The sequence below is a fragment of the Botrytis byssoidea genome (genome assembly GCF_014898295.1).
Source record: "Botrytis byssoidea strain MUCL 94 chromosome Unknown BBYS_028, whole genome shotgun sequence".
NCBI lineage: Eukaryota > Fungi > Ascomycota > Leotiomycetes > Helotiales > Sclerotiniaceae > Botrytis > Botrytis byssoidea.
Window position 1 is genome coordinate 357,283 of NW_024065869.1, and position 24,556 is coordinate 381,838.

The window sequence follows — 24,556 nt, forward strand, 5'->3', positions numbered from 1 at the left end:
GTCCACTCTATGGCCTCGCCGTAATTTCATCATTTGTGCTTTTCGGTATATGACGTCCATTCAAAATGATGATATGCTGGCTAAATTATTGTGCCATGTCCCTCTCCTGAACAATATCTATCATTCAAAACCTCAAATTAAACCCATCGCCACTACTTCATGGTTCTATTCTTAATTGCCCAGAACATCTGAAAATTTCTCATCCGTTGAGCCGAATAAACTCATAAAATTTCTTGGATGATGTTGTCACCGCCAAATCAACCCGCTACCGCTGCACTCAGCCTCCTACGATCTCCACCCCACCCCACTTCCTCTTCACCCAGAAACCTTTCCGATCGATCCTCAAGAATCCTTCAAGAATTCTATTCTACGGCCTATTCGGGATCTGTCTTTACCATCTCCGATGCACTGGATTGGGTATGTTTACTGGGGGTTCTATATCCGAATATTCGGGCCAAGCTTTGAACTACCTGAGTATTTTCTAGGCATCAAAATTATTGAGCCTCTGCAGACACTTCAACTTATTAACCATTCACCCGCTTTTTCGAAAAAGAAACAATTGCGATATTTCCACTAGTCGCTTATCAGATCTTTCACCGTTCCCACATAAAGAGATAGTCATGTCATAATATTAATGGTTTATTGGTTGTGGCGTTCAGAGGAAGCCTGAAGAGCAGGCAGTCCCAAGAGTAATCTACTCAACAAGTCTCTCCATATTCTAATTTCTATACACATTCCCAGATTGCGAAACTTCCATTCATGAATCTTAGCTTTTCTTCTGACCACCCATCTAAAGGAACCTTCCTCGATATTCTCTAACTAAGGCTTTCTATCTGGGAACCCCAAGTCAACACCGAATGCCGGGAATACATATCGCATAAGTTTTCCATTCTTCGTCAGGTCATCTGAGTAATCATTTATGATCTTCATGTCCGCATCGTCCAATTTTACGATGTTCATGTTTGCCTTTATTCTATCAAGAGTGACAGACTTGGCGAGGACCGAGCTTCCCCGAGCAACTATTGTTTATTAGCATGACTTACAACGGCAGTCGCATATTCAAGGGGGTCTTACCATGGTAGCTAAGCAATATTGAAGCTGGTGGTACATCTCTCTTCTTCGCAACCTCAACAATTGGGGCAGCGGTGAACAATGGGCTACCAGTGCTTCCCAGGGGACTGTAAGCTGTGATGTGGATTCCCTTTGACTTGCACAAATCGTAAATTTCCTGCTGGGGCAATGAAGGATGATTTTCGATTTGGTTGACGGCTGGGGTAATAGTAGCCTTCGAAAACAATTCCTCCAGATTCTTTACACTGTAGTTGGAAACTCCGATAGCCTTTGTCTTGCCGGTTTTGGAGACTTTCTCGAGTTCTTGCCATGTTTGGGTGTGAGACCATTCTGTTTGAAGATCGCGGGAGCCATCGGGGTGTTTGGGGAACAATTCGTGGTTTCCTGCTTGAAATGTTAGACATTATTACGCGATGAAAATGAAGGGGTAATGGGGTAAGTGAAGGAAATCCGCTTACCATTTGGGTTCATAGGAACTGGCCAATGCATCAAATATAAATCGACATAATCCAGTCCCAACTTCTTCAAACTCTTATCAAGAGCCTCTTCAACTCGCGTATGATATGTACACCATAATTTGGTAGTAATAAATATATCCTCTCTTTTAACTCCAGATGCGAAAGCTTCCTTGAGTCCTTGCCCTACTTCCTCTTCGTTTCCGTAAACATATGCTGCACGAGTTCGTTAGCTAGTACTACACACATACCCACATTTACGAAAGTAGAAGGTAAAGAGCAGAAGGCAAATAGAGGGAGGTCATACCGCAATCGATATGTTTGTATCCAATTGACAGTGCGTAAGAGACGGCTTTCGCGACTGCGCCCGGCTCAGATTGCCAGGTACCAAGTCCTAATGCCGGAATCTCAGCACCAGTATTGAGCTTGAATCTTGTATCGGCCATTGTGTTCTTGTTTGGTTATGTTTGTTGGTCTGCTGTTGTTAATATTCGATTGATCGATTTGAAAATGAAGGGACAAGCAGACTTTAATAAGACGTGGCTTCTTAAACGTGGGGGAGGGGAATTTTAGTACCTGGCTCGCGATCCAGAGAAAGAGCCGGGTATCAAATCCGCAAAAGTAGAAGGAAATCTAGAGATGATGTTTTCAAAATGTAAGGTAAATCTTTCCTGTATTTTAATCCTTTTGAAATCACATCTATCAAGAATTCTTTTATGATAGCTTAGTGATACACAAGACTTTACAAAGAAATAATGTTATCTTGTTTTGATATTAAATTTTGATTGAGGAATAGAATTTTGACATCCGGCATTTTCTCCGGGTTGCGAGCCTGGATAGTAGGATTCCGAGCTATTACATCTCAAGGTGGAGGAATGATGAAATATCTCTCAACCCCACCATGTAACCCCCACCAACCCCACTTCTGTGGAAGACTACTGATAGATCGGCAGAATCAAGGATGAAGATCTTAAGAGCAGCGACGTTTGCACGCTGGCTCGAATTGTATGAACTTACATTTCATCAATGTTTTCGCTTCACGCTTTACTTATTCTTGTCCAAACTTTGGGCCCATTTCAGGACCGTTACTGTGCCCTGATGGCCGAGATCGAGTTGCTCTCTGGTCTAGATGTGTCCACGAATGCTCTCATATCTGTTACACATTCGAGTCACCAAGTAGTTTTCAATTTGTTCTCGGAAAGTTTTCAAGGACTCGCCGTCACTTCGTTTGATGTGCTTCTGTGGCAAGATACCATGCTGCGCATGAATTTGATCATGATGCGACGGTCATACCTCGAAGCCACCATCACTAAGGGCGTTTGATCACTTTCAATTGTATCATTTCATTCATAAGACGTGCTGTATCTTTGAACGCGACGGGGTTGGAGCTATCAGCGAGTAACGTCTTGTCGAGTTCTTCACCAAGACTTCTCAGAGCGTACCTGCTCGCTCCAAATCATTCTCAGTGACAATTTAGCCTCATTCGAATCTTGAAGTCGACTGATACATGAATTTGTTATTGAAAATTAGATATGAGTGCAAGTTGTTGCCCTACATATATGGTCGGAATAGTCTTTCGTTATGCTTTCTCCACCAGATAAGACCAGAATGGAGCATCGCCGCCAGATTTTCATAATTTTGGCAGGTTTGCATATTCAAATCAGTCCATTCTAGACATTAAGTGAATAGCCATTATTGCTCAGATAATACTTAGGTACCTAGATCATTGCAAAGTTTCGAAGAACTGATCCTCAGAATTCCCATATTACTCAAGCAGAATGAACACCAACAATGTCGTCCATCACCAATGCTGCGGAGCACCTAGCGTATCTTCCTTTCCATGGCTGAAACATAGCTCAAGAACACGACCTTCTTTATCTTATATTCCCAAAGATAGCCACTTCTTCAATTGATATCAACCATAATACATCCTCATCTTTGAACTCTCTAGATCCATAGATTGAATTGATCGATAAAAGTCTTGAAAGATTTACAGAACCAAAGGGGAAACGAATTAATGGAAGCATGGCACATTATGAAGATTTTTATTCTCGTGAATAATCGCCGATCGGCTAATTTCAGAGTCAATGCTAAGTTTGATGATTGCTGGACGATGCAAGAGACTTCTTGCCCTCAGATTGTCGGAGGCCAACTCGATTCGCGACTAAAGATGGTGGTCAGTCTACTTGCCCTACAACAAATAGCGTCGATTTCAATGCATATAAATAGTCTGTTGAGATCATCGTTCACGGATTGTGACTATGGCTACCTAGGTAGCTATGGTCTCTTTCGTTGACCTTCTTAATGGCTCAATCTCACAATTTATATCTCAGGAAGTGTCTTCGCCCATCTAAGTACTAAAGCCGTATGTACAATCAGAAGACCAAGGGTTATAATTGCATGCCTTCCTGTATGGCTGTTGAATTGAGTGAGTATTATCAGCCTTCTTTCAGGATTCTCACACCTGAATATGGTATAGATACAGTCAATAACTACATGACCCGATCATCATGAAGTTAAATCAAGAAGATCATTACAAGAAGTAGCCAGAATATTTTGAGCAATTGGGTTGAATGACTATGATAAGACCAATAGGTCTTCTGGATTCCAAAATTTACAAAGCGCGACCCATTTGGGGAGACCTAAAGATGGAAATAAAACAAGCGTGGCGATACTTATCGCAGAGTTCTTCGTTCGTGTGTTTGTCTCATCGAAGTTTGGAGATCCTACAGTGAATGAGACTGCCTGAAAACTCAACAAGGTAGCACATCGAGCATAATCAAGTCGATATTGATGAGGATAATTTTCCCACTCATTGAAAAGTTTTCATTTAACCTTCCTAGTCGCATCAGCTTTGTTCACATATTAATTTACTATTCCCGACATCAATTCACTGAAGATCACAGATATCATCCATCAGCACATTAGACTATCGCATGGTGCGTCACTTCCTAGAGGCATTCAAACTGCAAAAGTACTCGGCAATCCTTATTTAGTCTATGGCGATCACAAGCATGCTATTTTGAACAAAGAGATTCTCGTCAATCACCAGCCAAATTTGAAGATGGGATACACACGTAAAGCCGATTCTATGATAGTTGAATGCTTCTTGTGTGAGAAAAGTCAATGATGTCCAGAACTAGACTGTAAATCTCAATGGATCAACACTTCATAAATTTACGCAGAACCGGAGAGCCTTATTAAATGATCATTTCACTCATACACGGATGAGAAACATCGTTCATTAGGCCGTTTAATCATTAGAGATAATTCAATGCTTACTCCGTTGGCGCATGATGTATTGGAGATCATCAGGGGTAGTGCAAGGGGATTAGCTTCAATCAAGACTCTACTAACAATTCACTGGAAGACTGATAGCCAATATAAGATGCAATACAACGCAGCGAAAGCTGTTGCCTTGCTTACGCTCTGCAATCCGAGTTGCACATTCATATTTGGATTGATCCATGAGGTCATGGGATATCAAACACACTCCAATTCAGCGTCTAATTTATCTGTCGAAGTTGTTCAGCCGCTGAATCACACTTACCTGAAGTTGGCGCAATTCATTGTTCGTACGAAATTTAGGCTCCATCAATTATTAAGGTCGTTGCTCCTCCGCTTAGCAAATAGCCGCAGCGGCTTTAACGATACCCCAGGATTTCATACCAATATCGCCTTACTAGCGGGTCAATTTGAGATCCAGTAAGCTTGGCGACCAAGAGTAAGTCTGCCAAAGCGCTTCTGTTTGCGTCGTGATCGTTTATATAGATTTAGATGGGCAATTTGAGAATATCAAGTAATTAACCTTCATTTAATGCTTATTTATACACTTGCCTTTACATCAAATATCTATCTTCGGTACATAATACTTTCATTCATCAAAACATGTTCATCTGTACACCTTTACTACTCTTTTTGTCGGCTCTCTCGACTACAGCAATGGGTGACCCGGAAATTCATTCAGCACAAATTACACCAGCCCCTACTACTTTTAAAAGCCTCGTCCTCCGTGATACTGCTGATGCTACAACTACTACACAAGGTCCCCCTCCCGAAATTGTTAGCGTCGAACCAACACCTTTTCCTTCCTTCTGCTGCTCTTATAACACTACGGAAATATCAGGTTCTCTCGATAAAGGAAGCTACGTTCTCAACTTGAATGGATTTGGAAACACAGATTCGTCCCCCGCACATTCGAGCAAGACTAAGGATTTTAGTAAATGTGTCCCTAGCCTCAGAAATGCGATTGACGAAGCTTTTATGTCAGAAATTGGATATGAAAAGTCACTTGAGTGTTATCCAAGTTACGGAGGTACAAATGATACATATGTTGTAATAGATATGACAGCTCGCCATGAAGATCACGGGGCATCTCTCCTAGAAGTTGTGGTAAGTGACATCCAAAGAAGAAAACATGAAGGAAAAAGAATTAACGGGCTACCTTCGCAGAGAAAATGGGCTCCAGGCTGGGCGGCGCCAAGTGTGGCAGCAGCGGCAGGCTCGGAACCAACACAGTGGATGGATCCTCGAAGTCTTATTCCGGATGATGCAACTTGTCAGATGGGTGGTTCATGCTCTGGTCAACAAGTGAGATTTCACTTTTCATTCCCTTAACACAAACTTAAATGCTGACCAAATTGCTTTAAAGTTGCCAGTGGGATATTGTAAATCGAATTGTGATTGATAAGTTGAAACGGAGACGAAGACGTAAATGCTTTCATATCACTAACAGGATGCACCAAGATTGGAGAAGCATGATGGATAGACTATGCGCAGCCAACTAATCATTTTTTTATTTTACAATGTCGGTAATATTTTATTGTATACGGATAGAGGATTATTACCACAGAAATGCTCAGTTCAACGTGATTATTTTATCGGAGCTAAGTGTGCTATGTAACATGCACCAGTGAAATAATTGCTAGAACCCAGATGGCACTCAGATTTGTAGATAAGAGTGAAGTATTTACAAGCGCGCCATATAAATGTACACACCTAATGTAAATAATAGCTGAGCAATGCCCAAAGCTCATCCGAGCAACATTTCAACCAATGTTCAGTTTCACTCTGACATTGAGCATCCACTCAAGTGACAAGATTCATATTCAACAACGAACTTTCTTTTTCAAACTCAAAGTAAACCAACAATAAGTGTTGATTCATCAACTTAGATACCGATATTTAGTTCCCATTCCACTGTCAAATCCAAGCACTGACATTTAAATCTAGCTAATGCTCAAATCAAACTCCAACTTTGGGAACTTCACCTAAGGAGAAAATATGGATTCATGCGCATGATAGTCCAAGCACTGAATCCCAAAACCAACGATATGAAACGTGGAGGTCTATTACAATGAATGTAAAAGATCCTCAAGAGCAATGATAAAGAATCTTGACAGAGGAAATACCATAGTGCGAAGAGGGCTACATTCCCAAACTTTCTCCACTAACACCTTTAAGCTCCGTCAAACGATGTTGTAGAGTGCCTTGATACAATTCAGTTATCTTGGGTATCTTGGCCCGCTGCTTGGCGCTTGTCGAAGTTCCTCCAGAGTTTTCCTTGGCTGGGCAGGGTACCATCCTTCATCATGTGGGCGTTCTCTCATGTAACGACTTCGAATGGCTCGCTCGCTTGTAGCATTTCCGAAGAAGTATCTGAGCTTTGACACGACATGCTTTCTTCCATCTTCGCGCTCCCGGTTAGTGTCGTAATCAGTCTTCCAATGCTCAGCCCATTCCATTACAATAAAGTCTTCATAACCGCTTATTTTGTACTGAAGATAGTGTTGTCCAATTATGGAAATCTCAAGTCTAGTACCACATTCAGCTGCAATCTTATCGATAAGTATCTTTTCATTGGCTGCGACAAAGTCTGTGCTAAGGTTCCTCCAGTCTCTTAAATGTGTTCTGAAAAACCGGCGAGCCTTGTTGACGATAAAGATACGATCAAAATCGGGATTGGATGAGCCTTTTGGAATACTCTTGTAAGCGGAACTGATTCTGGCACTGGTATTCAGACCCTTGCCTACTAGCCGAAAAATCTCCTTTACAATATCATTTTCTTCATCTTGCTGATCACGCCATTCCCGGAAGCCCATATTCAAGTAACCAGCCCACAATTCTATGATGATTTTTTCGTCGTCAGTGAAATTCCTGTAGGTCTTGGGGGGTAGCATAGACATGATAGATTGTTGATGAAGAGATTGCTAAAAGTCGGTTAGTGCGATAGAGAGACACCGGAGATTGATGAAGGGCAAACAAAACCTTGGCAGAGATTCGGCAGAGCTTTGATGGAAATATCGCCAGGAGAATTATTGAATCGTGAAGAAGTGATAACAGAATGTCCAAGTCTGGTAAGTATTTGACGGAAGAACTATGGAGAACTTGCCGATTTTGTAAAGTGTTGATGAGAATTTGGATGAGAATTTGCTTGCGTATAGAGAGGAGGATTTTATCTGTGTGTATGTGTGCAAAGTGATTATTGGAATTGTACGGGAGAAGAAACAGAAAGTAAAAAGGGGGGTGGTCCTATTTAAGCGCGTTTGGAGGGACTTTGGAACTCGAATCAGTCATTCAAAAGAAGCATTGAATCGGAATTGATTCTTTATTCTCGAGTTGTCATAGGGCATTTTAAATCACCACAAATGGGCATAAATAACACAGAAGTAGCATACTGATGAATGATCCTGTTATAATACCTTGTATTCCAGTCATTTCAGAGCTCTGAGGCTTTTTTAGTCATGAAACTTTGTCACTGATGTGTGCGACAGGGACAAATTCAATATGACTGAAATAAGGACTCGTTGTGGAACGATAATTGCGAACTCAGTCACCGATATGGTGAATTCAGAGCAAAAATACATCTTATCAGTCATTTTTCCCAATAAGGTGTGTCATCGTGGTGAATTTCGTTCTAAAAATAACTTCAATCGTGGTAAATATTGGTATAGGATATGTAAGATTTGTGACTGGAGTCTGAGTGTGAAGGCTCTCAACAGTCATTCTTGGGGAAGGCAGTCGATATTTCCAGTAACCCCTGATAATTAGGGCTCAAGAAAGCTATATCGTTGTATCTGGACACATACATGTACAACTTCTTTTGTTTCATCACAAAAACAACTGGTGAGCTGGCTATGGATGAATCTCAGGCGATCCAAATTCTCAGAGATATACTCATTGACAAAAGTTCCAGCTCTGTCCTGAAGACACTGTACTCGAGGGAGCCCTACGAGCTCATTCCAAGAGTTGCACATCAGTATTATGATATGTGGAGAGAATTAAACAGATATTGTTTGATGGTTGCAAACTGGCAAGGCGAAAGTCATAAAAGAAAGTCTGCGTCGACGACATCTACATCTCGTCAAAATGGTCTTTATTAGTTCACATACGAGCGACTGAGTCGCAACAAGAATAGCGATACTCGGAGCTTTGGACATCACTTTAGTTAATTGATCATGGATATTTACTTTGAAATCATGAGAATCCCTCAAGTCTGTTTATATATCTACGATACCTCGTGTAGAAACACATTTATACAGCATCCATTACCAAAAGATATCATAAAATGCAAGCTGATAATTATGTATTTTTAGAGACGCACGCCTTACACATTTCGATTCACAGTCACATCAAAAATTAAGAGCATATGCTCAATCGGCACGGCCACTTAAGTTAATTATTGATGTGCCCAAACACGAATGGAGAACGAACCTGAGTTTCAACAATACTCCTGCTAACTCCATATTTGAGATACAACTTTATGATAGCATTCAAGCGACTGCATCGCAATGGCGCAAAATTGAAGACGTTCCAGAAAAATGTAATGTGATAATGCTGACGTCATCAAAGGAGTCCAGATTTGAGCTAGGCGAGCTCGATACCTTTGATTGCTCAAAAAGAGCCGACATAGTACCCGATGTTCTAGCCGTCATTTTTGACGCCGTAGCTTCCGAACTTTCTTGCACCGCTACTGAGGGAGTCGCGTTGGTGAACATTGCTTGCGATATGGTTGAATCACTCAATAATTCCAGTCGCAAACGGATTCAGAATGCCGAGAAGCAAACAGATTAGCGAGAAGCTTGCTAGGAAGTATAAATAAAGTAAGAGAGCTGGTAATACCGGAGTATAATGAGCGAGAGTGGGTTTGGCGCCCGAGATAGAGATCCCAAGAATCTGGTAATTTTCGCTTAGCATTCGAACCCAAACTGTTGTACTAACTGTGATGAAGATACGAGCATACCTGACTTCAATCAGTCAACGCCACACTCACTCAAAAAACGACTATATGATTATGTATAAAGTCACTCTACATAAATAGTAGAAGCTGCAATTCTCGAGATTGCATTAGTTATATACCTACAAGCCTACCTCATATAACAACAAAAAAGAAACTATATGACCGCCCGGAATCTAAGCCTCCTACATATAAAAATTATCCATCCTGAACCCAAACGCATATTCTACCCTTCACCCCGTGACTCCAATCCACAAACTCAACTCCCTCAATTCCACGATCTTATTTCCTCACCGTGCAGCCCGCACAATTCCTCCCTTCTTCCCTCAAAATATCAGATCCAAAATCCAGTCCCAGAACCAAAAATCCTCATTACACCCACCCTATCCCAAACCACGCTTTCCCTCCACAGCTCCCACATCCCCATTATTCTCACCTTCACCCCCACCCTAAAAATGTCACCAACAACTTCATCCCCATCCCCAGACCCCCCCCCACCTTCTCCACATATCCAGATCCATATCCCAACTCTCCACCCTACCCTCCCAACCCCACAATTCCCAAATCTCAAATTTCAAATCTCAAAAACGAAACTCAGACACTCAGACACCCCGCAGCGCGAAACGACGAAATGTGCGACTCCCCGAGCGATGACACAATACAGTCTAGGAAGTCTACCAGCTGCGTTTATGGACGCACACGCCTGCAGATATATAAGTGGGCGAGGGAAACGATGCATAATAGCGTAACTTGTGTGTATGAAAGAGAGAGAGAGAGAGGAGGAATCGATTTTTGGGATAAAATTCATTCATCACGTCACAAAGAGAAAAATTACCAACCCTTCACGTCTACACATCAGCGATAATATTCAAATTAGAGAAACTAGTGATGCTAGAGAATACCATACTGGACCGAACATCACATGCACATCAATTGAGTCATAGAATCTCGATTTCTATTCTGAAATATATAATAGAATAACAATATAATTATCCTATCTTTGTATACCTACCTATTCTCATAATTTTCTTCCCCGTAAAAACTATCTACCTCCTTACCTACCTACCGTACCAAGAAAATAATACATACTCAGCTTAGCTCGAGTTCCACCCCAACAATTCTTCAATTCAGACTTGAGAAAATCTACCTTCCACACTGCAATCTTGTCTTGTCTTGGAGCGTCGCGCACAGCCTAAGTTCAAGTGGAAAATCTCTGTATTCATATATCAAATACACACACATATGCCAATAATCTCTTATCTCCTCCATCATCCATTACCTATCTTCTCTTCTACTACTCCCCCATCAGCCCCGCCAGCCACCCGCTTAGAGTAAAACTCCAAAGGCATTTATACCTGCCTAGGTAAATAAATATACAGTCCCATACCTCTTATCCCTACCAATCCCATCATACTCTCCCATTCCACATCGCACATTCACACATTGCCCATTCCCTTATCCCTATCCCTTATCCCCTCACCCCTTCCCCCTCCATTCATAACCTCATACCCTCATACCCTCATACCCTCATACCCTCATACCTCGATCCGAAACAAACATATACAAACACATACAAACGGACAGATATGGATGGGTATAAGCTCGCTCGCTCGCTCGCTAGTTGCTGAAACACCAAAAGCGAAACCAAACAAATAAAATCAAACAAAACTAGACAAGAACAAAACGAAAAATTAATCATATCATATCATTTCATTCCATATCAAAACCTCCTTTTTACTAAAATCTCCAATAATAACCTCTCTCTCCTACACCCCCAAACTCCAACCTTATTACTTGTTACATAATTCTCGTATTTATTACACATATTTTCTTCGCTCCTGCCTCCCTAGAACGGAAGACTCGTTCTTCATCGTTCAAGAAATACATTTATTAACCCCACCTCCTCCCATTATTCGTCAACATAAGGATTCCACTCCATACCCGGGTAGCTCGTTGCAGACATTTGCAATTTGTTCTCTTTTGCATGTGCTATTTTGCTGACGACATCTTTATAGTGAACATGCTCGCTAATCTCGCCTTCATTAACATCGGTCACCCCTTCACCGCCTCTCATTGCAACTTCATCTTCTTTCTTCCTCTCTGGACATCCGTCTCCTAAATCGGCATCCTCGCTTGGTAATCTTGATATAGGGTTGAAGATGCTTCCACTACGATGCTTCAAGCCATCATCGCAATCCACATACAATTTATCATCCATCATACTCACCCTGTGTGGTTGTGGGGACGGAGAGTCAGAGATTTGTGATACATCACTAACAAGACTTCTTCCCGTGCTAGAACGCCGCAAACCGTCATCCGTAGCCACCGAAAGATTTCTATTTCGATGCCAGTCTGGGCTTTGTTGAGATGGAGAGGGTGGCAATGGAAAACGACCAATGTCAATATTTTCGTATGACTGTGAAAATTCACCCATAGGCAATGGAACTGAAGTTGGACTTCTCGGTGCTACATCTTCATTCTTGGGAGAACGAACAGGTGGCGTAGATGAGCGATGGAATTGATCATGTGCATCACTGCTTTGTGGTAAAGCAAGCTGAAAAGGTCGTTGCTGACCAGGCTGCTCGCGAGCGGGAGACCGAGCTAGGATGTCTTCGTGACTTGGGAGATTGGTGCGAATAGGAGATGCCAACGGTGAACTATGTGTATCTATCGATGGTAAGTTTATAAGTCTTCTTTCGGGTGAGAAGGTCTGATGAAGTGGTGGTGATTGGTGCAAAACGGAGGAACCAGAATAAGCAAGAGGTAAAACAGGTGATGAATTAGAAGGATCTTTCCCCAGAGACGGACGATTAAATTTATTAATACCGCGTGGGTCATGGTTGGTAGGTGTTGGGGTCGTTCCATCACCACGAACAAGATTATATCCATCTGGAATGGGGACTGAATCATATTGAGGCTCAGAAATTCGTGGTGGGGTGTCGTACCAACGAGTATGATGATGCGAACGAGGATGTGAGTAGTCCTGTTTGTTACGAGGTGAGTTGCTAGAGCTGCGAATCCGTTCTTGTTCTTGATCTTTTTTACTTAATCTTTGCGTGGTTGTGGCAATCGAGTCGGGTAAGACCTCATGTGATTCTGCGCCTAGATCCGAGTACATTCTAGCTACTGGCACAACCACAGGCTTCCTTCCGCTATCTTCATTTCTTTCACCATCTTTCTCTAGTGTATTCGATCTTTTTCTAAGCATACCGGTCAATAGTCCACTCACTGAAGAGCGCCTCGGGCGGGGTTCCAGATGCAGCTTACTATCCTGTCTTGATGGGGCTTCGGTCTTTTGAAGAGAGGTGGAGGGGCCCAATTTAGAAAGAAAGTTCAACGGTTGACTTGGTCTTCGTTTATGGCCCATATTTGCGCTTTGTATAGAATGATCTTCGAATTGAGGCGAAGAAAGGGTGCCACTTCGGGGACCAAAGCTCGAAAGATCCGCTGTGGCCCTTTTTGGCTTAAAGAGTACTGACCCATCTCCTTTGGGGGAACGTGAGAAGAGGCCACTCAAACCACTTAATCTACTTCGCTTTTCGTCTTTCTGCAATGTTTTTCCCATTGTAGTTGTAGAACGCCCAAACGTATTAGAATGCGGTGTTTCCAATGTAGAATTAGGGTTGAGGAAGGGTCTTGACGTTTGAGGACCATCATGCTGGCTATTCATAAAATTGGACTGGCTACCAGAATGTTGTGCTACCATACTCTCTCTTCCAGAATTGGATGATTGTTCACCGGTGATATCAAATGTGCCCCAGAAGCCAGATCCCCTCCTTTTTTGCCTGTCATCACGCATCGGAGATGAAGCAGAAGTCTTAGTAGGATATTTTTTCTCATCCTTTGAAACAGAACTCCTTCGCTCTCTAGACAAAGACCGTACGAGATTTATGCCTCTGTTGACAAGGTCTGAGCTACGGCGTCGCCGATGAGCGGTAGGCTCGTTAGAGCTTTCAAGGGGCCGAGCTCCAGGGAGCTCATCTGCTCGGTGATATGAAGGAAAAGGTTCAGTCCGACTAGGAGGTGCTTGATGATATCCACCGGGCATATCAGGATCACTTCCGATTTCAGTAACCGGCCCCCCAAATAGCTCGGGGTAGCGTTGAGTGGAAGAAGGAGGTGTCTCGAATGGTAAAGCTGGTATCAGTGGCGGAGCATTACCATCGCGGGGCTGGACAAACTGCTTATCAGAAGTTGAACCTCGTCTAGATCGAGAATTTTTTGAGACGCTGTTCCATGAGTCTTGACGAGTGTGCCTGATGGCTGGGTTTGATCGACCCATGTCTTGTGTGGGGCTTCTTTGAACAAATGGATCTGCGACACGAGGGAAAACCGAGAAACGAGGCTGTGGGCTGATTTGAAGATTAGCTTTTGGGTCTCGAACTATGTCCGCCATTGCAACATCTGCATGCGAATTTTGCTGTGGGGCAAGATTCTCTTTAACTTCCGCCACATGCGATGTTACTGCATCTTGTGTAACGCCATTAGACTCAGCCTCAACCTCATCTTCATCATCAGATATAGGAAATCTGGTTTGGGGTCTTCTGGACCCGAATTCAAATCCAAACTTGGATGTGCGCCGGATAGGCGGCAATGTCTTGGATGAAGGTTGCCTTCCTTGCTCCTCGGGAGCAGCTATAGTTTGATCTATCGGTTGTGTAGAAAGAGGTGTTTGTACAGAACCAAAAGTCGGTCGAATGGAATGGTCAGATGTAGTGGCCTGATCCAGACTTGCTCCTCGCGGTCGATTGATCATGCTGATCGGAACGCGAGTTGATGATTCCAACTCCGCAGGAGCTTGAACTGTGTACCCTCCGATGACCGATGCAGCTGCGGCCGAATTTCTTCGATTAAAATTTTCTTTTTGGACATTGTTAGAAGCCCTGTCATCACTAACTGATCGCGCACTCCTTGGCGGAACGGAGAGATTGTTCGATACGTAATCGTCTTTCATCAAATACTGAATAGTTTCCTTGTCATTGGTGAAGTAATTTGAATCAGCAAGTTGGGCTGTGTCGAAAGGATTCCAGGTCAGCTCACACTTGCTCTTGGGGGCCGGAGGATTTAGAATATGTTGCCTATCCGTTTTATCGGGAGCTAAAATCTCACCTGCAGTATCACGTGTCACTAGATTCATCTCCTCCGCGTGTCCCCCTTGCACCTCTTCATCGCTTGTGGGAGGAATGTCAATCATGCCGATTGGAGAAAACACATCCGATGGAATTGAGATTTGTGAGTGTCTGGTTGGTTCGGATGGTATATTCTGCTCTGCATTCTGACTGGGGTCGGTGCGGCCTGTAGCTCTCGATAGATTGAGCGCTAAGCCCCATGATGAACGATCTGGGTTTCTCGACTTGGGAGGGGGACTCGTCTAAAGAAGGGTTAGACTTAGCGCTAGAACACTCATTATGATGACGACGATGATGATGATGGGCCACATAGCAAGGAGAAAAAACAATTGTGATGGGCTGGATTGTTCCTTAGTCGTACACACCCGTCAGACGGGATTGGGAAAGCAATAAGCATTCATCCACGCTAACTAAGCAAAACGATGGAAATTCAAAAAAAAAAAAAAAAAAAAAAAAACGCCTAAAAACCCCATATCCAACCCAGAAGGAGATGTTAATCTACCTTATCGCTACTTCCGGCCGCACGAAGCCTGTTCTTGCCTTTTGCCAGCAATCCTTTACCTGCCTGGAAACCAGCCTTTCCAGCCTTACCACCAAATATTCCAGCTGTGTGAAGGAATTCTTTTCCCTTAGCCTGAACCTGTTGAGTTGTAATTTTGGCATGAGCTGGCGAGAAGCCTTGCTGAATACCAGAAGTTCCAGTTTGTCCTGTTCGTGATGCAGGTATTGATGTTTGCGATGGCGTACTAGCATTCAAATATTGTTGATAATAAGGCGACTGCAATGCCGCGGATCCACTTCTGGTATTTCTTCTAGTCGAACCAGTCGGCACAGTTGTTCTAAAGCCTCCGTAGCATTCATTCACATCAGCATGTTCTGGCTGTTCAGCCTTCAAGGCAAATATCCATTCATGGATACCCGAGTCCATAGCTGCAAAGCGCTCTCTTGTTTCATCGAACGCATGCACTCTTTCGTGAACATCTTTCATTCCCACGATTTCTTTGAACGTTAAAATGTTTCCCATGCTAGATGTCCGGGGTGAAGTGGCGGATTCGCGTCGTGAGGGTGAGGGTTCACGTGCGATAAAGGGACTTGGACTACTCGATGCGGAGTGTGGATTAGAGCCAAGTGGATCAGTGGATAGATCCAATGTTGATCCAAAGGCTGGATGTTCCATTTCAGGAGTTGGAACAATTGGATATGATGCAAATTGCGGCTGCTCCTTTTCTTGAGCCAAAGAAACGTTAACCGCGGGCGGAGATTCAGGGCTGAACGTGTGTTGAGTAACAGCGGCAGCACCACCTCCAAGAAGCACGGCACCGACACCCAAGGGAATATTTCTTTCCACGTGATTATCGTTATGTGGAACCTCTTCTAAAACTTCCTTCTCCATGTATGGTTCCGGGTCAATCTGCTGGAGGCCTTCAATTTGTGTACTGTCTTTCTCAATGGGAAGCTCAGCTTGATTTGTAGGTGATTCAGGCATGCCGGTGTCAGTTGGGGCTACAGTATCCATGCTTTTCTCCCAAGAGAAACGAGTAGGTAGAGGTGGTCGAGCTTGCTGCTTTGACATTCGGTGAGAGCTGAGAGGTCGGATTTCTGGCATGTCTGCTGGAATAGCTTGCTCTGCTTGTAGCATATCGGGAGATGCTGTTGCTATTGGAGACGAGTGCTCTTCATCACCTATATCATTCCAGTAATCATCATACACATCCGTTAAGTATGTACTTTCTCGCGATTCATCCATATTATCGGAAATTGGTCTTTCACGCAAGTTTTCATGAACGTGTTCTGATTGTGATGGGCGCGGGGATAAACTTTTGACTATGTCTTTTCGGAGTCTGTCATTTTCTTCATCCAAAGGTCCAGTGTCAGTGCTCAGAGTTGGCAATACCTGTGGTCGCAAAGGTGGGAGAAGTGGTTCATCCGCACTAAAGGCATCTGCTGTATTCAATTGGAAATCGTTAGTTGGTTCTAAAAGAGTTTCCGATGCGGATTCTTCACTAGAGACCAGGTTGTCTTCAATTGGTGGTTTAGGTGAAGAATCTGGGGGGTTGGGCTGATCAACATAGTCAGGACGCAGTTGAGCTCCAGGCGAAGCCTTTTCTAGACTAGGTATTAATTCCGGATGCGGCGTCATAGCAGAATGTACATTTCCATTTGGATCAGGTGTCGGCATAGATTCGGATTTGACACCGAGCGTAACACGTGCTGCTTCTAAAGATGACTCCGGAAGAGAGTGTTTAGTAGTAGTGGGTGTTAAATCTTCCATTGCTAAAGCTTGAGCTGGATCACTCGGTGCCTGAGGAGACGGTGACCGCGGTGTCTCTGCTTGAACAGTGCTAGTGGTTGCAGTGGTCGTATACGACTCCCATCCACCGGGTATTTGAGGGCGGAAACTCACATCCCGATCGAGGGTTGGACGCGGGGGTTCTGGATCAGCGTCTTCGCGGGCATCTTCGGTGGGAGAAGTAGGACTTGCAGATGAAATCCAGGCCTGTTCTCCCATTGATATTCTTTTGGATGCATTACCGAGATCTGGTGTTCGGGCGGGGCTATTTCCTGGACTTGGAGTACTGATATCGCGTCGATGACCTGGAATAAAAGTCGGTGGAACCATCCGACTATCGCTTTCATTTGAAATCATTTGAAGACGTGGAGAGATAGGTTCAACTTGCTCCATGATAGCAGGAGTTGACATTTCACGACCTCGATTGTCTGCGGTGCTTGGACCACGACTCATAATGGGACTAATTCCAGTGGTTCCAGTACTTTCACTATCAGATCTCTTTACATTACCTTCAGTATTAGAAACTGGTGTTGGAGGAACTGAATTATCATCCTTCCTATCGAAAGCTTGGTTGACTACAGACTTGAACCCGAAAGAGGGTTGGCTCCGAAGAGAGGTATCTGCTGGCTGATCAAAATTTCCTGGGGAGGTTTGCTCTGGTAGTTCCGATATGGTTTCGGATGGAGGAGCGGAGGCACTATCATCTGTTGGTCGGGACAAAAAGCCAGAACCAAATCCGGAAATTCGATGCACGTCCGGGAGGATGGGACTTGTAATTTCAAGCTCAGTTGGAGGATTTGCGATCTCTTGGGCTGGTGGTGGAAGTTGATTAGCATTAAATCCATCGAAGCCGTATTCACTCTTTCGTTCTCTAACAGGTTCTAGGATTGGCATCAGACGTCTTCCGGAGTCAGAACCTTCATCCCCGAAGCTTAATCTTCCTCTATTTCCAGGTCCCAAACTATCAGAACTCGACCTTCCACGGACAGCCCCTTGGCCTGGTGAATGTGATATGTCACTCGACCTTTCCATTCCAAGTGAGTCCATACTAGGTCTGCCTGAATCTAATGATGCCCGCTCCCTTTCTTGTTTTTCCTCTTCAACTCGACGATAAATATCCGCGGGTCTGATAAAAGGTAAAGGTTTAATATTGGACGCACCTGGGTTTGTTGCAGACTGATCTGCAGAGCCAGGGGAAGGTGAAGGTCTGGAACTTGTTGGAAACGGTTGTCCTATAGTTTCATGAGATTTTTGATAAATGCGTTGAGCTTCTGTTCCCATGGTACTCAGGCTGCTCTTTCGTGCAGGAAACTTGGTAGCTGGAGCTGCAGTGGTTGCGCTTTGCGGGGCAGGTGCAGGCCGCATAGATAATGGGGCCGGTACTGCCGACGGCGAAAAATCCTTGGAATTTCCATAATCGCTTGGTGTATTGACTGAACCGACCGACAAGACTGACGAATCATTAGTATTAGTGCGACCTGGCTGAGAAATGGTTTCGTTATTAAATGAAGATTCGGGTAGCACGGGATTAGCAGACAAGGAAGGTTTTCGTAATCCTGTAGGAGATGGCTGCTGTGTAGATATATGTAAAGTTGGGGGGCCACTCGGATCGCGTGTATGCTTTATACCTCCCACACCCATTTGAGAAAACCGAGTTGCGGCAGCGGTTGAAGAATCGGCAGAGTGAGGCGGGGAGGTAGGTAGTGGTGATTCTTGCCGAATGGTTGCATTCGAAAAGTGCCTCGTCTCGTCGTCCGCCTCGAAGGAATTTCTTCGATTCAATGGGCTGCCAATAGAAGCTGAGGGGAGATTGCCATAACTCTTCTGACTCCGATCCTGGGACATTCCTCTCGCACTGGGAAGCCCTTGACCTGGTTGACGTAGACCTGTAGGTTTCGATACAGGTGCGGGTGCTGGTTCGAGCTCATTTCCATATGCATCATAAGGGTCGTATTCGTCGTCATCTCCCCAGTCGTCACCTCCATAATCTATCTTCTTTGCCTCGGCCCATTTCTTTGTCTTTTGTCGATTTACATTCGCTCTGTAGGATATGGGAGTATTTGAACCTCCAGACGTAGGATTCCTGGTGATGTATTGTTTAGTAGGGTTCTCGGTGGCCTGTGAGGATGGATTGCGAAAGTGATCTGGAGAAGCTTACAATAATGACCCATTCTTGTCCGAGGTATTAAAATATGGCCTTGCCATGATGCGACGACAAACATTAATTCTTCGCGATCCACGGGAGAATCATATTTTTGACCATGAAATATGACGGATGACGAAAAGTGGATGTTTTGATTTATTGAGAGAAGATCGAATGTGGCAATGGAAGTCAGAAATTTATTGTTTGTTGGAGGCGTCTTTCTTTTGATGAGGACGATGAGGGAATATGTGAGAGAGTAGGTAGGTAGTAGTGAGGGAGTGAGGGAGTGAGGGAGTGAGGGAGTGGATCAGATACGACTTTTTGATTATCGGGAAATCTTTCAGAAGTTCAGATGAATGCTGTGGCTGCGTGATTGCCCCCCCCCGGTTTCTTGGAATGGGAATGGGGTAAGGGGTTCCTGATGAAGTAAGAGAGACCTCGTACAAGGAAGGAAGGCTACCTAGTACGTACCTGAGTAGGTAGGTAGACGAAAGGATGAAGTGATGAAACGTTCGATGAAAGGATGAAAGCATTCAACTCAGAGGTATGAGTACTTGAGTAGGTATTACGTAGAGATGACGGGGTATTATAGATTATCTATTGGTGAATTTTGGAGATTCATTGATAAGGAGGGTGATGTATATTGTGTTGTTGTTGATGTAATATTTTCTAGGTGATTGACCGTGGTATTAAGTTAGTGTATGTGTGCATGTACCTAGTAGATATATGCATGTATGTACCTATGTATGTATGTATGTATCTAGTATAGAGTATGAACTACCTAGTAGATACCTTATAGATACCTTACAAGCTTGAAAGAAATCTTAATATAGGACATTCATTGATTTAATCTCCTAGTAATTACACATTCATATGAAGGCAAATAGACCAAATAAGATAGTCAAGTCATGCATAGGATCACCAGATGATGATAAGATGATGAATTCTTGACCCACAGACAAGCGTTGAGTTGGAACTCAGCCACAACGTCGAAGGATTTCAAAGGGTCTTTATTTTCAATTGTATCGCATTGTACGGTATTGTATCGTAGATTTAAAGCTTTTTCTTAAAATTAACCCACAGGCCCGGCAGAGAGAATAGTGATCAAGATTGACACACATAGACACACACGCAGACACAGCCAATACAACATCCTTTTGGAGGCAATAGGGGTGGCCTTATCTCCTTCCAAGGCTGGAATAGTAATCATAGTGAGAGATATCTAATCCAGTACCGAACTCTAGGCTTAGCTGCTCAGTTTCAGGGTTAATGGAACACCAAGAATTCTCCGGAGTACAATGTAAAACACTGAAGCAAGAACTCAAAACACCAGCTGTCCTATTCTATTCCTGTACCGGTAATCACTTGTACTCTCTCTGTAAATTATTATCCTTACATTCATCACATCAACTTCACAATCAACAAATACTCTTATTAGATGCCAACTTTGAATACACCTTTTAATAAAACATTTACATCAATCAAACTTTCGTCAACCTTTTCTCATACTCCTTCAACAAAACGATACACCATTGTCTTCAACATTCAACCTTTATAACACCCTGTACAAAACCTTGAAATAATTAAATTAACTTGCGCCTCGAGGGTCTACACAACAACAACACAATCAAGAAGAATCCCAAATATTCAACCACCTCCCCATCCGCGAACAAAGAAGAATAATTCTGCACTTAACCCACCAATAAATCTGGATAACCACCCAAAACCATTGCGAAAATCAGAACAGATATATCTATCCACACAATCCATCGCGATGGCCGTCGCATCCATACAAGATCGAACAAACGAGTTCCGATCCGTCTTAACACAAGTACAAAAGAGACAAGCCTCCTCGAAAGTCGGAGCCCAGAGACAATCCCTCCTATCCGATTCCCAAAAGGCCGCTGCAAATGGCGATGCGAATGCACATGGCAAACCGCGGCGATCTGAATTTGCGAGGAAAGCGGCCGAGATTGGGAGAGGGATAACGGGAACCATGGAGAAGTTACAGAAGTTGGCGGAATGTAAGATTGGACCGTTCTATTATTTTAAGTCGGGGAGGATGCATAGACAATAAGAAGCAGAGAATTGTACGTATACTAATCTACGAAATAGTGGCAAAACGCAAAACCCTCTTCGACGACCGACCTGTCGAAATCAACGAACTCACCTTCATCATCAAACAAGATCTCTCCTCGCTCAACCAACAAATCTCCAGTCTTCAAAGCCTCACGCGCGCACAACATCCCAAAGCTGATCAAGAAGGCGAGCATAACAAAAATGTCGTTTTCATGCTCCAAGGAAAACTCACCGACGTATCCGCCAACTTCAAAGATGTCCTCGAGGTCCGCACCAAGAATATCCAAGCCTCGCGCTCCCGCACCGAGAATTTCGTTTCGTCAGTGTCCTCCCATGTTCAGCCCAATATTTCCCAATCGGCGAGCCCTCTGTATAGTACGCCCACGAGAGGAAGTCCAGGCCCGGGTCAGGATTTGTTAAGCTTAAATCCCGTGGGTGATCAACAGCTGTTGATGATGGAAGAGGCGCAACCGCAAAATGAATACATTCATCAGAGAGGAGAAGCAATCGAAGCAATTGAGCGGACGATTAATGAACTCGGAGGTATTTTTGGACAATTGGCTACGATGGTTTCGGAACAGAGCGAAATGATTCAGAGAATCGATGCGAATACAGAAGATGTGGTGGATAATGTTGAAGGGGCTCAAAGAGAATTATTGAAATATTGGTCGAGGGTATCTGGTAATCGCTGGTTGGTTGCTAAGATGTTTGGTGTTTTGATGATTTTCTTTTTGTAAGTTCTTCCCCTCCTTTCCTCTTCTCTCATGCATGAATCATACTAACATAAATCAAAGACTTTGGGTCTTGATAGCGGCGTAGAATGGTTCTTCAATCGATATACATGACCTTACGCGATGCTGAATGCATAAATATGAGATGAAGCAATCAATTATCTGTATTATTATTATTATTATCGTTGTTGTTATTGTGGTTGTTGTTGTGGTTGTTGTTGTGGTCGTTGTAATAGATGAGATGAGATGAGATGAGATATACTTTTTAATGAATAAAGCCTCATGAAATAAATGAATGGCACAGTTATGTTTTTTTGTTTTTGTTTTTTTGCTTTCTCGAGAATACCATCAATCTATCATGAGTAGGGCAGGGCAGGGTAGAGTAGAGTAGAGTAGATATCCATTCTGTCTGATATAGACATGGAAATGGAAGTGCAAGTAAAAGTAGAAGTATATATGCTTTTATAAAAATATACTTATACTATCTATGCTGCTTTCAAGACTATATATATATACTATATCATATATATACCATTATATATCCCACAAAATACAAAATACAAAAGCAATACAAATAGATAAATAAGAACCTAGTAACACCTCCTCTTCTCCTCCCCTTCCATTCTATTCATTCATCGTTCTACAGAGTACCTACCTACTTACTTCCCATCTTCTACGAGTAGATATCGCAAGGTAAGGTGAGCTCTAACTAGCTAGATAGGTAGGTAGGTAGGTACTTAACCCCATCTCGAGCCTCATACCTATCTCCACTTCTTGTGAGAAATGAGAACCCTATCTTTCTTTGTTTATTTATTTATTTACATTTCTTCACAGCTTCACAGCTTCACAGCTTCACAGCTTCGCACACAGCTTGAAAGTTGTAGGTAGTAAGTAGGTAGTAATTCCCACTAAACTACACGTACCCACTCACCCACCCACCCATCTACCCATCCATCCACAACCCCGAGCCCCCGAAAGAACTCCATCCCCATCCCTCCGCAAAAAAAAAGAAATCTCCCTTTCTTCACCTAGAGCCCTGCCTGCCTGCCTCTCTCTAAACAAACCCCCCCCCCCCCAAAAAAGAAAAAAGAAATAAAGTCAGGGTGAACCCCAACTCGCAGAATGCGGCTTCTGTGGATCGAACACAGTGCCTCCAGATTAACCTAACGGTTACGAAACAGAAGTGGACTTCAGTCTGGCGCTCTCCCAAGTGAGCTAAAGCCGCTTGGGTGTGTGTTGTTTGATGGAGTTCTGAGGGGGTTTTGGAAATATATATTTTAGAGGTGTGGGGAGGGTGCTGATTGGTGATTGGTGGTGATTTGGGATTTGGAGTGGAAGTGGAAGTGGGGGATTTTCTGTGGAAGGAAAAGAAGGGGAGGGCTCGAGGGCTCTACGGGAAGTGATCAATCTTTGACTGAATTTTAATAAATAATAAAAGCATTCAGCTAATATCAATATAAAAAAGACTCGAATTTTCGTTTGCTTTCTTTAGATTTCAATAGGTATTTCATTTGGAAGGAATTTTTAATCTATTGAAGAAGTTTTTTGAAAAGATAGTTACTCAATTTCCATCTGTTTTGTCGCTTAAGGTTACCTGGACCTGGGTTGGTAAAGGAGGGCTGGGATGGGATGGGAGTGGATTAGATGAGATGAGATGAGATGAGATGAGATGTTAGTATTTACTATTAATCGATTAGTCAATGACTATAAATAAATGAATAAATAACTACCTACCTAGGTAGGTATCATACAAACAGTCTACCTAAGTCTGTTTTATACATCAATCCGCACTTAAATTTCGATAACATATTATATGAATAAATTGCTCAATGGCGGACTACTCTACTCGCATGACCCAAAATCTAAAGCCAGCCCCCGCGATTACATAGCTAGGTGAGATGAACTTTTCGGAAGCTCGTCATATGGATCGTCTTATCAGTTTCGGTTGTGGACTTTCTTTTGATACATATCGAATAGAGAGAAAATGATCACTTAGAATTGAGATGGTGGACTTTTGAATATCGGGTTTGTTCTTGTCTCGTGGTCGGTGGGAGCGTGACAGGGGGAAGGAAGTAATGGTATATGAAAAGAGCTTGTGTATGTTGGAAGGCTCTCAAGATTCAGCTGGGTAAATGGTTTGAGATCGCAAAGTAAGATTTGAAGCGCATATAGCATAGCGTATGCATGCTGTCATATATAGACTAGGATAGGCAAACTCGCATCTAGATCTCAATTTCAAAATGTGACACTGAAAAGAAAGTACTTGTCGAGAGAGTTTTTCTAGATGTAGAGAGAGGACTCGAGACTGCTCATTGTTGGATGTCAATTTGTGCATTTGTGTATACTTTGGCTGGCATGAGGTACCTTGATATTGGTTGTAACGGGTCAATAGAGCAGACAGTGATTTGGAATCAAAGGAAAG

The 24,556-nt window shown here is 43.2% G+C and overlaps 7 protein-coding genes across 7 annotated transcripts; 4 read left to right on the top strand and 3 right to left on the bottom strand.

Moving 5' to 3' along the window:
- Positions 1–819: 819 nt before the first annotated feature.
- EAE97_010538 (uncharacterized protein) lies at positions 820–1,972 on the bottom strand (the record flags this gene model as incomplete). Its single annotated transcript, XM_038881053.1, has 4 exons — positions 820–1,019; positions 1,075–1,455; positions 1,530–1,742; positions 1,834–1,972. The coding sequence occupies 4 exons, from the start codon at positions 1,970–1,972 to the stop codon at positions 820–822; spliced, it is 933 nt and encodes a 310-aa protein (XP_038728171.1).
- Positions 1,973–2,552: 580 nt separating this feature from the next.
- EAE97_010539 (uncharacterized protein) lies at positions 2,553–2,849 on the top strand (the record flags this gene model as incomplete). Its single annotated transcript, XM_038881054.1, has 1 exon — positions 2,553–2,849. The coding sequence occupies one exon, from the start codon at positions 2,553–2,555 to the stop codon at positions 2,847–2,849; it is 297 nt and encodes a 98-aa protein (XP_038728172.1).
- Positions 2,850–5,414: 2,565 nt separating this feature from the next.
- On the top strand, positions 5,415–6,143 carry EAE97_010540 (uncharacterized protein; the record flags this gene model as incomplete). The annotated part of the gene is made up of 2 exons (XM_038881055.1): positions 5,415–5,918; positions 5,979–6,143. 2 exons carry the CDS (start codon positions 5,415–5,417, stop codon positions 6,141–6,143), a joined length of 669 nt encoding a protein of 222 aa, XP_038728173.1.
- An 887-nt stretch (positions 6,144–7,030) lies between these two features.
- Positions 7,031–7,711, bottom strand: EAE97_010541 (uncharacterized protein; the record flags this gene model as incomplete). Its single annotated transcript, XM_038881056.1, has 1 exon — positions 7,031–7,711. The coding sequence occupies one exon, from the start codon at positions 7,709–7,711 to the stop codon at positions 7,031–7,033; it is 681 nt and encodes a 226-aa protein (XP_038728174.1).
- Positions 7,712–8,614: 903 nt separating this feature from the next.
- EAE97_010542 (uncharacterized protein) lies at positions 8,615–9,599 on the top strand (the record flags this gene model as incomplete). Its single annotated transcript, XM_038881057.1, has 2 exons — positions 8,615–8,784; positions 9,122–9,599. 2 exons carry the CDS (start codon positions 8,615–8,617, stop codon positions 9,597–9,599), a joined length of 648 nt encoding a protein of 215 aa, XP_038728175.1.
- Positions 9,600–11,671: 2,072 nt separating this feature from the next.
- EAE97_010543 (uncharacterized protein) lies at positions 11,672–19,386 on the bottom strand (the record flags this gene model as incomplete). Its single annotated transcript, XM_038881058.1, has 3 exons — positions 11,672–15,133; positions 15,394–19,264; positions 19,340–19,386. The coding sequence occupies 3 exons, from the start codon at positions 19,384–19,386 to the stop codon at positions 11,672–11,674; spliced, it is 7,380 nt and encodes a 2,459-aa protein (XP_038728176.1).
- A 1,712-nt stretch (positions 19,387–21,098) lies between these two features.
- Positions 21,099–22,222, top strand: EAE97_010544 (uncharacterized protein; the record flags this gene model as incomplete). The annotated part of the gene is made up of 3 exons (XM_038881059.1): positions 21,099–21,348; positions 21,440–22,136; positions 22,198–22,222. The coding sequence occupies 3 exons, from the start codon at positions 21,099–21,101 to the stop codon at positions 22,220–22,222; spliced, it is 972 nt and encodes a 323-aa protein (XP_038728177.1).
- Between the last annotated feature and the right edge of the window lie 2,334 nt (positions 22,223–24,556).